At 38.5% G+C, this 13,212-nt stretch overlaps 1 protein-coding gene across 2 annotated transcripts in view; it reads right to left on the bottom strand.

Annotated features, from left to right (window-relative positions):
• dgkq (diacylglycerol kinase theta) overlaps positions 1-13,212 on the bottom strand; it is a 25,037-nt gene that overhangs the window by 10,029 nt on the left and 1,796 nt on the right. For both annotated transcript variants that reach the window (XR_014031291.1, XM_081381893.1), the window contains exons 2-13: positions 11,705-11,804; positions 9,181-9,266; positions 8,189-8,314; positions 5,989-6,145; positions 5,093-5,167; positions 4,911-5,011; positions 4,552-4,766; positions 3,011-3,101; positions 2,632-2,686; positions 1,561-1,622; positions 1,237-1,387; positions 916-954 (exon numbers count right to left, since the gene is read on the bottom strand). Coding sequence is in view for 1 of the 2 variants with exons in the window: in XM_081381893.1 (XP_081238019.1) it covers positions 916-954; positions 1,237-1,387; positions 1,561-1,622; positions 2,632-2,686; positions 3,011-3,101; positions 4,552-4,766; positions 4,911-5,011; positions 5,093-5,167; positions 5,989-6,145; positions 8,189-8,314; positions 9,181-9,266; positions 11,705-11,804 (1,258 nt within the window). In the remaining variant the exon portion in view is untranslated. The remainder of the gene's footprint in view (positions 1-915; positions 955-1,236; positions 1,388-1,560; positions 1,623-2,631; positions 2,687-3,010; positions 3,102-4,551; positions 4,767-4,910; positions 5,012-5,092; positions 5,168-5,988; positions 6,146-8,188; positions 8,315-9,180; positions 9,267-11,704; positions 11,805-13,212) is intronic.

Here is a 13,212-nt window from a genome sequence, read left to right as displayed (position 1 = left end):
TGAGTAAAACTGCTTTCATTGTCTCTGTGTGTTGTTACTAGCTCGGCGCGTTAGCACAGCTTTAGCTTCGCCCACAGGGCCCGCCCCCAGCCGCTCGTTTTTTTCCGGAAAGACTCGGTACAGCCTATCTTTCTTTTATAAATATAATAAAACTAAAGACTTTTTGGAGATATGAAGGATGCAATACTACTCTAATAGGTGCTCAAGATTAACATGAGATTGAGTGAAAATGAGCATTTCAGCCCCCCTTTAAGCAAAGTTTCCAGCAAGAGATTCCTGCCAGTCCTGTTCTTATATCATATATATATATATATATGTAACACCTGAAAGTTCTTAAATAAAATTACCATTTATTTTGCACAATATTTACTTGAGGGAAACACAAGGGGAACTACCACTTCTATTTATTGGCCACTTTGCACCATTACATGCCCTTTGCACCATTGTTTACTAGTGCATAGCCAACGAGAAAATAACGAGTAGAATAGCAATAGCTCTAGGTGTCAGAGTTTGTGTGTTAACCGCTACATACTTCAAGACCTCCACACAAACCAACACGCCACTGCAACAACATTATAAATGCGTTCAAAGCATTAAAGCGAGCGAGCCAGTGGGCATGTTGAGGACGACTGAGAACAACCGGCAATTCGGAGCGTGTGTGTGCAGAACAAGGGCTTTCCTTTACAGAGCGCTGACAGTAGGCCAGATTATGGCCCACGGACACAGCGAGCGGTCTGTTCTGCAGCATGCACCACCGACCTTCAGTGTTATCAAATAAAGTCATGCCGTTTAGTTGTACTCGGAACAAAGACGGACATTATGAGTCGGCTTTAATGGAGGGATGCATTTCCTGTGACGAGGAAACAGGCCGTTCTCCCACAGAACCCTGTGATTTATGGATGTGGTCGCTCTTACCTTGTCCGTCGTATACGTGAGAGATGGTGGCCAAGTGACCTGGGTGGGGAAGAGAGAGAAAGAGATATGTTAGTGTTAACCATGCAATCACAAGAAATCATCAGCTGTCACTATTATCTGCTCTAATCCTTCTCAGCAGTGCGGCGTCAGGCATACTTACAATGAGTACACAAGATGACTTATGTCAGAGTTATAGGTCAGCATTGTTTGAGGACAATTTCATGGAAAGATTAATATAATCCAAAGATATTGATGGGAATCGCAGCAGTTTAAATCTTGAGCTTACACATCATTCAAGCACACACAGATGTGCAGACTCACTTTTGACGGCGAGGTGTTCGGATAGCAGGTGTGCGTATTCCTCTTTGTCGAGTTGTGTCGGAAAGCCTCCCAAAATCAGATTGACCTGAACCATTCGATTCCTGCTTTCCTCGATGTAAAACCGCGTCTGATTCATCTGTCGCAACGACGTCTGAAAGTCACATGCTCAGAATCAGAGTTTGAGACAACTGAGAAGCTCTCAAAAGATGTTTTCCACAACAAGCTCACAGACACTGTAAAATTTGCATGCTGTGCTTATCAGGGCTCATCACCTTGAGTGTTTTCCAAATGCCAAGCAATATCAGCATGACCCGCCCCACATACCTTCCGTATCTCCAGCAGTTTGTCCAGTAAAAGCTCCTGAGCGCTGAGGACTTGCCTTTGAACTGAAGATGGGTAAGAAACACAAGGTTAGGATATCATGAAACTCTTCCACACTTTTCGAAGCTGTTCTATATGTTGAAAGGGGTTGAACCAAAATCCCTTTCATGATGCCAATCAGATTCTTAAGGTACTTGGAGAAAATGACAAAATCAATTCAATTCACATTTATTTGTATAGCGCTTTCATAATACACATCGTTTCAAAGCAGCTTTACAGAAAATGCACAATTTAGAGTGATCTTTTATCAGAGGTAACTGTCTAAGTTATGTATATCAGAAATGTACAAATACAAATGACACAGTTATCTAAAAATGTATTAATTTAAGGCAGAAACAATTAGCTCATTTAAGTAATGAATACTTGTTTGTTAACAAATGAATATGACAAAAAAAAAGAAATCAGGCAAATTACATTTTGCCTTTACGGTCTGTGTTTGTCAACTGTAAAATATACATAAATAAATAAAATTCCTTATGAAAATATACATTTTAATTATTATGTATATAAATATATATATATTCACATTAAATGTTTTGGCTCAACATAACACATTTTGAATAGAAAATCTTATTCTCTAAATCTTATCCTCTAAATCTTATCTTATATCTTACCACTGCAAAATTATTTATATGTATCTGTTTGAGTAAAATGAACATTTTTGATTTATTCTACAAACTACTGACAACCTTTCTTCCAAATTTGAAATAAAAATATTGTCATTTAGAGGATTTATTTGCAGAAAATGACAAAAAAGATGCCATGTTTTCAGACCTCGAATAATACAAAGAAAACAAGTTTATATGCATTTTTAAACAACACAATACTTATGTTTTACCTTCAGAAATCAATATTTAGTGGAATAACTCTGATTTCCAATCCCAGCTTTCATGCGCCTTGGCATGCTCTCTATTAGTCACCCCTGGCGTTAAATAATAAATCCAGAGAAACTGCTAATTTTGCTGGAGCTGTATAATATAATATATATATTATAATACATGTAAGAGAACTTACCTTGTTTGCTGCTCATGAAAACTTCTACAAGGTTAAAGTCAGCAGGGTTTTTATTCTATAGAAATTTGCAAAAAGAACATGAGGATTAACATGCAAATTGTGCATAAAAAATGTACTATTTTTTGCATTTTAGAAAGAATCTATTGTGGTATTTGCCTGTGCAAAAGCTGCCACGGAGACACAAGGGTGTTACAAGCAGTTGCTATGTGGTAGGCAAAATATCAGTTAAAAAGAAAAGCAACAAAAAAGGTTGATTGCTCATAAAAGTAATGGCACACATTTCCACGTGTGTTTTGAGGCATCATCAACGTTTGTGGCACAAATAAGTTGCGTGTCAGTACTAACATGCAGGATTTTTGAGAAGTGAAATCCAAGTTACCTGTTTTCCTAGTTGTGGGAGCACTTCCTTTATGACTGAGTCTACCATGCTGCTTTTGCCAGCAGTCACTGAGATGTAGGCGACTCCAACCCTGAAACACAAATGTGAAACCCAACAACGTTCCTCATTACACCATCATTTGAAAAACGTAAAGCATCGATCAATCCATCCCATGATTTACCAGCTGTGTGGCACTGTATAAATCATCCACTGGTCTGCCACTGAAACTTCAGACAATGTTTTGATTTACTGTAGTCAATATTACATAAGAACCAAAACTTTTGATTCTGGCACTAACTGGTTGCATGTGTTAAACCTGACTCAATCCCTCCCTGACTCGAAACTATGTTAATAAAACATAAAAGTCATCATTAGTTCCAGACCCATGTTAACAAAACAAAACGCCTCATCTAATGAAAACATCAAGCACTTGAGTGGCACCGCTCCTCTTTTTAAGAAATCTAAAGGTTCACTGATGAGTTTTTGTAGGCGATGAGGGTCCATCAGCATTTGTGATCCATTTTCTGCTGGCAAGGCAACTGTGTCACCTCATCTCCGTGGCAACTGGACACACAACAGCAAGACTGTCATCAGTCGAGCAATGCGTGTTTTGATGGGTTTCATATACACTTGCCCTCGCTGACTGGTACACGACACAACTATTGTCCATTTCCTTGCAATGCCTGGTGATGATATATGGTTTGTTTGGAGAAGCGAAGGGATTGATGTGCCATAAAAGCCTCAGATGAGTAAACTGTAAGCTAGAACCTCCGTTCTGACGCAAGAACTGAGCATCTTTATGATGTGTTTATGTAAAACCCATTTTCCATTCTGTTCTGCTTACCTACATAAAGCTAACTTCGTCTTCTAAACAGGGGTGTGGGATATGTATTGTCTTCGATAATACAACAAAGTACAAGCTGACACCGAGTAGCCTATTAGCATACAGAACACCCTCAAAATTCAAGATGGGTGCCTCAAATGCCTCTGTATGTTTTAGTCTTAACTTTATCACATGACATAAACATAAGCAAGCGTGCTGTTCTTCTCAAATATCAGCATGATTGCAAATGCGAAATATTATGGTTTAAATTTAATAAGACATAATTTACTTTCTTGATACACATTACTGGTCTAATTGTGCATGAGTCATGACTAATCATATCTTTTCAAAATATGAAATTTAAGAAAAATAAAATAACTAAAATGACCTAGCATTCCAGCTGATGCCACCAAGTCTTCTCATTTTCGAACCATTTCCGAACAAGTCTTATGAATTTTCAAGTCCTTGTATATAAAATAAAGGCCCATACTACACGTTTTTCTCTCATTAAATATTACATTTCAGTTCAAATATATTTGAAACCATGCCACAGGTGCTGTTGACAGAACTTGATTTGAACCTGAAATATTGCTTTAAAGAATGCATTTCCTCTACATTCTTGTACAGATCCTTGTGAATCAATATATGTATGGCAGTCGGACAACACTAAACAAAACGGCAGAGCATGATGCACTAAAATAGCAGAAGTAGAGCTCACTTGTGCCAGCTGGGGTAAATCTTCACCACCTCTGTTTCTTTGGGTTTTGCTCTGAGCACCAAGGGATCAGACACCGTGTCTTTAAAAACGGGCTTGTTGTCTGGAGTGCCGTTACGGTTGATGATGTCATCTGTAAACAGTCCCTGTTGGCTGGAACTCTGTAGCTCATAATCCTGCGGTTCATCTGGGATGTAGAACGCCCTGAGCGCCGCTTCCTGTCACAACCGGAAATCAGAAACATCAGAATAACGAATGTTATTCGAGCATGATCTTTATAAAACACTTTTGATGTATATATTCATTGTAAAATGTATACATTGCAATTCTGGTGAAACCTGATTAGGGAAAAAACATCTCACCACCACTTCCTCATTCTTGATTATTCGAGGGATTGAAACCAAGCGAAACTGATTGCGCTTAGCTGCATCGTCACCATCGAAAACTTTCAGCGTCTGTTTACCTAGGCCAAAAGATGGGAGATTACTTTGGGTGCAAGTGTGATCACCATTAGCCATGATGTCATTTTTGGCCAGTTTTGTACCCGTGTCAGGTGACCCCGTGGACTGAGTCTCCTTTGATGTTACCGGACTCTGAGTATCGACATCATCCAGGTTATCTGGAGAAAACACACTTCTCTATGAGCATTTATAGACATGTGATCTTGTTATTTGATATTCAGAGGTGAATAGGACAGTCTAACAATGAATTGAAGGGCTTAATTTTAAATGTGCAATTTCCCAACCATCTCATTTTCAAGGCTTACACATTTAACGGTAGAAAACTGTAATTAAAACGGAAAAGAATTATTGTGCTCATTGACATTGAAGAAATGTTCTGGGTTCAATACAAGTTCAATACATCTGTGACGTGCGGTCGAACAGAAAACAATTGTGACATGCATCCCAGTTTGTAAAAACAAGCAAAAATCATGTGTTCAGTAATGGAAATCTATAGGGCACTGCAGCGGGATATTAACCACAACATTTCTAAAGTACAGCCACAAGACTTATCGGTTATGGATGTAATCATAAGACTTGATTGCTATTATCCAATATTATCACTGTAACTTTCACATGACACATGCAAGGATACCAAAAAGGTCTGAATAAAAAGGAAAAAAAATCCATCTGTCTAGAGTTCCGTAACAAAAAGTATAATTTAGCCAACTTTTAACTTTTGAAGAGTGGCAAGATAGTACGATTTTTTTTTAATGCTTTTGAAAGACATTTAATGTTCACCAAGGATGCATGTATGTGATCAAAAATGCAAACACATTTTTTGCTCGTTTTTACCACCTTGATGAACAAGTCAAAATGATTGTGCTAATGAAGCCACAGATGCTGTGCACAGAACTTGTTGTGAACCGGAACATTCCTTTAACTTTAAGGTGTCTGCTCAGATTTCAGGGATAATGGGAAAGTGTCTAGGCAGCATTACCCATCTCGCCGTGCTGGGAATTCTCTGAGATTCTGTAACAGTGCATCTTGCTGAAGTTCCGCGAGCAGATCCACACGCAGCTGGGGTGAAGAATCATGTTCCGCAGTCGTCCCAGGGTGCACTCCGGGGACATGATTATGTAACATGACGCATGTGCCTGCAAACATATAAACACAGATAAGCTCACAAGCTACAGTACAGCTTAATGACAACTGCAATTTTTCTAATAATAATGACAACAGATGGTTCATTTATTTATCCAAAGCAACATATAGGGACATTGTTCCTGTATTAAGGGCTATATTAACCAGTGGCTTGCTGAAGAGAACACTGGTCTACCATTCATGGATTGACCTTTGCAGGGTTTCTACCAACAACCTTTTGGTTACCAGTCCTGATCTTTGACCACTAGACCACACCACCCTGGCTAAAATCAAATAAAGCTACAGTCTTGTGTGTAAAGTTCTTTTTTCTTGTGTCTATGTTCTCAAAATCCCTCAAAATCCTAAAGGTTTGTGCTTTCAAAGTATTAGAGCTGCAAACAGCCATTTCAAATATAGACCCTGAAGCCTCTGTCCTCAAAAACCTTTTACTCAGACGCTGCTGCTTACATCATCTAATAACCTACAGCTACAGTACATGCTGAAAAACTTGAGAGCTGGGGAGAGGATGGAATGGATGCTAGTGTTCAGAGGTACATGTTGTGTTAGCTGGAGTGCAGTAGAGTAGAGTGTTTTAGCACCTGGAGCTAAATAAAATAAAGCAATAAAATTGACACAGTGGCTCTCTTGCAAAAATTGCATCTTCGATGTAGGCAGGTGACTTCTAAGTCAGCATCCTAACTGAAATGGAAAAGTGAGTGATTTGGAACATGGCCATACAATTATGGCCATACACCGACAGGGGTGGGTGTTGTGAGGTTTTCGCGTGCAGCCGTCATAGGCAGCCGTGCACGAGCGCAAAACCTCACAACACCCACCCCTGTCGGTGATTGGTTGGAACACTATTTATTTTGGTTTTGAGTGTTGGTGAAACCAACTGTTTTTGTGTGCAGATCTCAGAGCCTAGGCTCCCTACAGAGACGCGTTTTTTTGACGGCATGCTTATGGGGCGGGCAGCTAGCAGATCGTTAGGAAAGATTAGATGAATGTGATCATTTATGTTTGGGCCTGAAATCACTGATACCACCTTTAACAAGCATATCTTATAAACCAGTAAGGGTCAGTAAGATTTTTTTTCTTTTTGAAAGAAATCTTCAGCATTAAATTGATCAAATGTGATAGTAGACAATTGCAATGTTAGAAAATATTTCCATTCCAAATAAATGCTATTTCTATTCATCAAAGAATCCTAATGAAAATGTATCACAGTTTTCACATAAATATTAAGCAGTACAACTGTTTTCAACAGTGATAATAATTAGAAATGTTTCTTAAGCAGCAAATCAGCATATTAGAATGATTTCTGAAGGATCATGTGACTGAAGACTGGAGTAATGATGCTGAAAATTCATCAGGAAAAAATTACATTTTATAATCAGTCATTAACAGTCATTTAACTATTCATAAACTAATTATTTAAAACATTTAAAACAGATTTTTATTCATACTTGTCAGTGTTTAATGCATAATAAATACATTTCTTTTGCATCATTCATCTATCATCTTGGAATTATTATTTTTTATTTCAGGCCAGAGTAATGCATTCTGGGATTGCCATCTCTGTGAAAAATATAAGAGATGTTGTCTTAGGATCTGGAAAAAGAAATATCATAAGAGGCAGCATAATTAGGTTGCCTACCTTTTGATGCCTTAAAATGGGATCTATAAAGGAAGCATGATTGGTTTTGAAACAAAAGGCAATCTGGCAACAATCAAAATTAAGAAACCAGGCCAGGCAACAGAAAAAAATAGCCGCTGCCAAGATGACAGAGGAATAAAAACTTTCTTCCTGCATTCAACTTTGACCGAGTACAACTTTGTGAGTGCTGACAGGAGCTGCATCCCACATTGCACCTGTTAAATAATTGATCGATTCTTTAAAACATGACAGCCTAAGAGCCCACTCACCTTCATTCTTATGACTAAATAATGAAGCTGTTTGTGTGATGAATACAGTCGACAACAGGCAAACTGAAAGCGTTGAATGCTAAGACAAGTAAAGTTTGGGTGCACTGTAAAAATGAGAAATAAACACTTACCGTAACGCCACACCACTCACATCTCATGCCAGCCAGGACGTCTGAGGAGCTGCAGGTGCGACGGCATAACTCACAACGGGCACCTGAGGACATGTTGCCCTCCCGCCAGTGATGCTGGTACGTGTCCTATCAGAGCAGGAGGAGATGATGCGTTAGGAAAAGCCATGTGGCCAATAACACAATCTAGAGCAATAATAGAGATGTGATTTTCCCAGGACATGCTCCTGGATCAACAACCTAGTTACACTTTTTGCTGGGGTTGAACAACATTCTTATCAACCACTCATTTCCCTCTGAATTTAGCGGTAATTTAGAGTTTGATCTATAATTAGAAATGATCTAATTATATAATTCTAAGTAGAAAGGCAGCTGACTTGTTGCTGCCCTATAAATAATGACTTTACAGGCAGCGTTTGCGCACGAAGGTACCTCGTGAGGTAGCATAATGGATTCATGATCTACAACAAATCATTGGTAGGCTAATAACTAAGCAAATATTTAATTACTACAATAATAATTTCTCGCTAGAAATGACATCAAAAGTGGAAAATGTTGGCCAATAAAATACATTTACACACAAACTGACCACCAAATACAACTTTCAGATACAATCTTTCTGTTATTTAGCTCAAATGTCACAGAATGGAACGCACAGGATTGTGGGATATCAAAGGCAGCGACGGATACATCTATGCTGCTTTCAAAAATGTAAGGCATTTTTTTAAGCCCTCAAGCGAAACTCCCAAATGCGTGGACAACAATAACGTTGTGCAATCACAAATAACAATAAGTAGGCAACATGTAGTGTTAATCAGTACTGATGAAATTAAAATCTACCAAACAACATAATTTCAAGCGTGAAGAAAAGCTTGACAAGCTATGAAAAATTCAATTACTTTTCAAATTGAGGTCAGCCATGCTGGCTTTAAATGTCAGGTTAATATATCAGTAGAAACAGACGGATATAGTGCAGTCCTGGTTCTCATACTCACAATGTCTTGCCCTCCATCTTGATGAGAGAAACGACAATCGCTAACACTGAACGGGGCACAGTCGCTGTGGACGTGTAGCTCACACACTGAAAGACATGTGAGGTAAGGTTATTGAAAGAATAGGGAGTGTCTTTATGTGGTTTATCCACTAAGCAAGCATCATCTGAGGTGAAACAGTTGGTATTTTCATTTTATTAGCACAGGCACTATTAGTACTGCCTGTGAGGTGTTACAGGCCTAATAGAGGGAAAAGCCACTTAATTCATAATATTGTAGCAACTGTTTAAGTGTGTGTGGGAATTAAAGATCGACTTTCCTTGTGAGCTTCATTTGTGCCTTTTGTATGCGAGAGAGGAAGAGAAATAGAAAGAGAGATTTGGAGTGTGATGTTTTTCTTTTCAGCCCAGTTCTTAGAATTCAGCCCACTGCAAAAGGCCATTCTGATATTTCCATGGAAACAGCAGCTTTCCAAACAGGAACAGCCAGCACAGACAAATGAGCAATGACAGAAAAAAAAAAAAAAAAAAAAAACAAGACCAAGGGTTTGGGGAAACAGAAAAGGTTTTAGAAGAAACATTGAGAGAATCTGATTATTAAAATAAGGGAATAAGTCCCACTGTGGTGAAAATCAAGCTTTTAATGTTTTTTAGATGTCTATGTGGTGTTTTTAATATGCTTTAAGACAAACCATGTGCAAATTCATAAGTTAACACCATTGCTGTGTATTTTCTCCTTAAAACTGCAGTGAATCAAAGACAGTATCAAAAACGCGCTTTGAAATCGCTGGTGTTTCTGACGTCACAAACTACCTTGTAACCAATCAGGTCAACATGCGATCGTCAACGAGCGGATCTCTGAGCTGGTGCGAGTGAGTGGAGGCGGGGCTGAAGCAAGGGTGTAGAGTTACATTTAAGCCATTTTAAGGGATGAAGATTTTTTTTTCAAGGAAAACAAAAAACGATTAAATATGTTGTTTTGGTGATCAAAGATGAGTTTTAAGGGATACAATTATTGACTCTAGGGGTCTTTAAGATATCCACAACCCTGTAGAAAAAAATCTATCTGTACCTACTTTCGTCCTTTAAAGGGGCTATATGTAGAATTCAGAAACCCTACACCAGTGGCTGTTAATTGACATGCAGCCAGCAACTTGATACTTGTGCTCGCACTTGTGCACACATAACGTACAAGAGACATGATTCAAGGTCCCGGTATAATCACATCCTGTTTTCGGTTGAAGTCCAAAGTAATCGATTGTCGAGTTCACGCGTGTGATCATAGGTAACTAAACCTATGCGCGTGAACTCGGCAATCGACTACTTTGGACTTCAACCGAAAACAGGATGTAAACACAGGTATTTGCACTGGCTGAAATAACATCATTTTTATACATATCTTTCACATCTACTGCAGTCAGATTCACTCGTGTTCACTCAGAAGGAATCACTCACATTTTCTGTGCACTTGTAATGACACATCAAGGATGTTAAGAGGCTAAAAGCAGGTTTAGTACTTGCCCCATTGAAGTCAACAGGGTGCAAATTTTAAAAATAGAATAACTCGGTGTAGGCAACACCGATTTTTGTCGTTGTTCTCTGTATTGACAGCACTCCAAATGTACAAAAAAATGAGCTCAATGTTAAAATTGACCGGAGTTCTCCTTTAAAGGCACACTATGCAGTTTCCGTTTTTCTCAAACTGTGACCACTAGAGTCGCTGTGGAGTACTTGTATTTAACGTTACTGTCGTAAATACCACTCACGCAGAGCCATCGTTTTCTTTTCCTTGACTCTTCCGACCGCGCTTTCTTCGTTTTCTTCATCGACTCTGCCATGATTCACGTCTGAAATGCATGCTAGTGTCTTCCATAGAGGCTGCTTCATATGTTGTTGATGTATGTGACATCGTACCATAAAGCAAGTCGTGATTCTGGCAAGATTTGTCAGGGTGCCACTCTGAAACTTGCACTGCTGGTTTTGCCAGAAAACAGTATGCCAAAACCTCTCTAAAACTAGCAGAACAAATCAGACTGATCAGCAAATCATATTAACGTGCATCAGCAATGGAAATATCTAACCAAAAGCAGCTGATAGGCTTCAAATAGGCCATATCATACAGCTTTCTAGTAATTTTGGTTATTTTTCCCAGAAGATCACTTCTAAGTCAAGACTATAATTTAATTTAACGTGAACATTTTCCACCCCCTCTCTGACCCTTAGAATTAAACAGGCTCTTTTTGGTACTACACACAAAATGAGATCACCCAAAAATTACATTTCTGTCCTCATGTTGTTCCAAACTTATTCAACGGAACACAAAGATATTCTGAAGAATGCTGGTAATCAAACAGTTTTGATTCCATTGTATGGACAAACACAGACATTTCTCAAAATATGTTCTTTTATGTCCTACAGAAAAAAAGATACAGATTCGGACGACATGAGAGACACAAAAAAAGTTCATTTTTGGGTGAACTATGTTTATTCTGAATTTATAACATCCTCCTTCACACACACTCACACACCTTCACAGCGCAGAGCCGAACTGCCTTCCAGATGCTTCCGGCAAACACAGCAGAACCTCTTCTTCTGACCAGCAGGACCGAAGCAATGTGCTACAGGAACCTGGACCACAAACAAGGAGAAGAATGATTAATAAAATAAAATCTTCAAATGCACCTAGGAAACTTGTTGTCGGTGTTCGTTATTACAACATGTCACCTATTCAAGTCGGAAAGTAGCCTTAACAAAATTATAGCTACATCTGAATTCAAAATATCATTTCTATTACTATGCATACGTGGTTTCCCATTTATACGTGACGCAAACTGTGAAGGTTGAGAGATTAACACCATTCGTGACAAATTTGCTTTCCACTAACTGATCTCTAAACAGATTATGGATGTATCTTCTATATAACAGATCAGTGTTTCCGGTTTCCACCATGTTTCAAATAGACATACCCCTTCTAACTTGTATCATCTAAAAAGTTTCCCACAGTTTCACTTGGTCATTCATGTGCTTACAATTGGTAATTACGATATTTCCGACACCACTTGAATGGCACACTGCCCTGATCCACACTGAAACTAACTTACATAATTTTATTCACTTCAGCATATCAGTATGTTTCAATGAAGGTCAGGTCCACAAGAAATCTACACCCTACTCAGTATAGATTGGAAAGTTTGTCATTCTTCATTTACATTAGTCATTCAAATAACTTGCAAAATCATACTATTAGTCACAAATCAGACATCACTAATGGGCTAGTCATGTATTAGGGAGCAAACCGGCAGATCTGTGCTTCCATGTGACATCACTTCCTGTCTGAGTGGTGTGAATGGTGGGAAAGTGCGCAGATGCCCGCGCTTCCTTCCCGTCTGGGGGAGGGAGGTAGAGAATTTTAGGATTTAAATAGCTGATTTCTTTTCCCTCTGACCTCACATACCACCATTGTAGACCACAAATAGACAGATTTATAAATATAATAGAGGAAGGTTTCAATGTACACTACAGTATGTGTGTTAATGATAAATTAAAGGAATAGGAAGTACCGTATACCCCTACTAAGCATGGCCGATATTTAGATGTACAGTAAAGCACATTACGATAAAAGTGAACATAATACAACACTGAAACCTAATCCTTCCTCTGAAAGCGTTAGAGTGCATTCAAGCTTTATATTTAAAAGTGTTTAACCTGTTTAACCGAACATATACAATTAAATGCACTCAAAGAAAGGGGGAATGGCCTGAGAGCAGTTCTCCCTTTCCTTCCAACAGAGGCCCTTTTTACATCTAACAAGCAATTGCATTTATCCAATCACAATGACCACTTCGTCTAAGTTTAAATTAATCACGGATCACGTAAACTGTATTTGAATCATTATTGCATACAACAAAGAATATGTAATATGCAAATAAAAAATGAATCAAACCGAATCATAATGTGAAGATTACCACTGAAATGGATTCCAGCTAAATGACATCCAGTTATCTGGAATATGACTCAAATGTGAGCCTGTCTGGAA

Source organism: Scardinius erythrophthalmus, assembly GCF_964197995.2.
Source record: "Scardinius erythrophthalmus genome assembly, chromosome: 13".
Taxonomy (NCBI): Eukaryota; Metazoa; Chordata; class Actinopteri; order Cypriniformes; family Leuciscidae; genus Scardinius; species Scardinius erythrophthalmus.
This window is presented reverse-complemented; position numbering and strand designations above follow the sequence as displayed.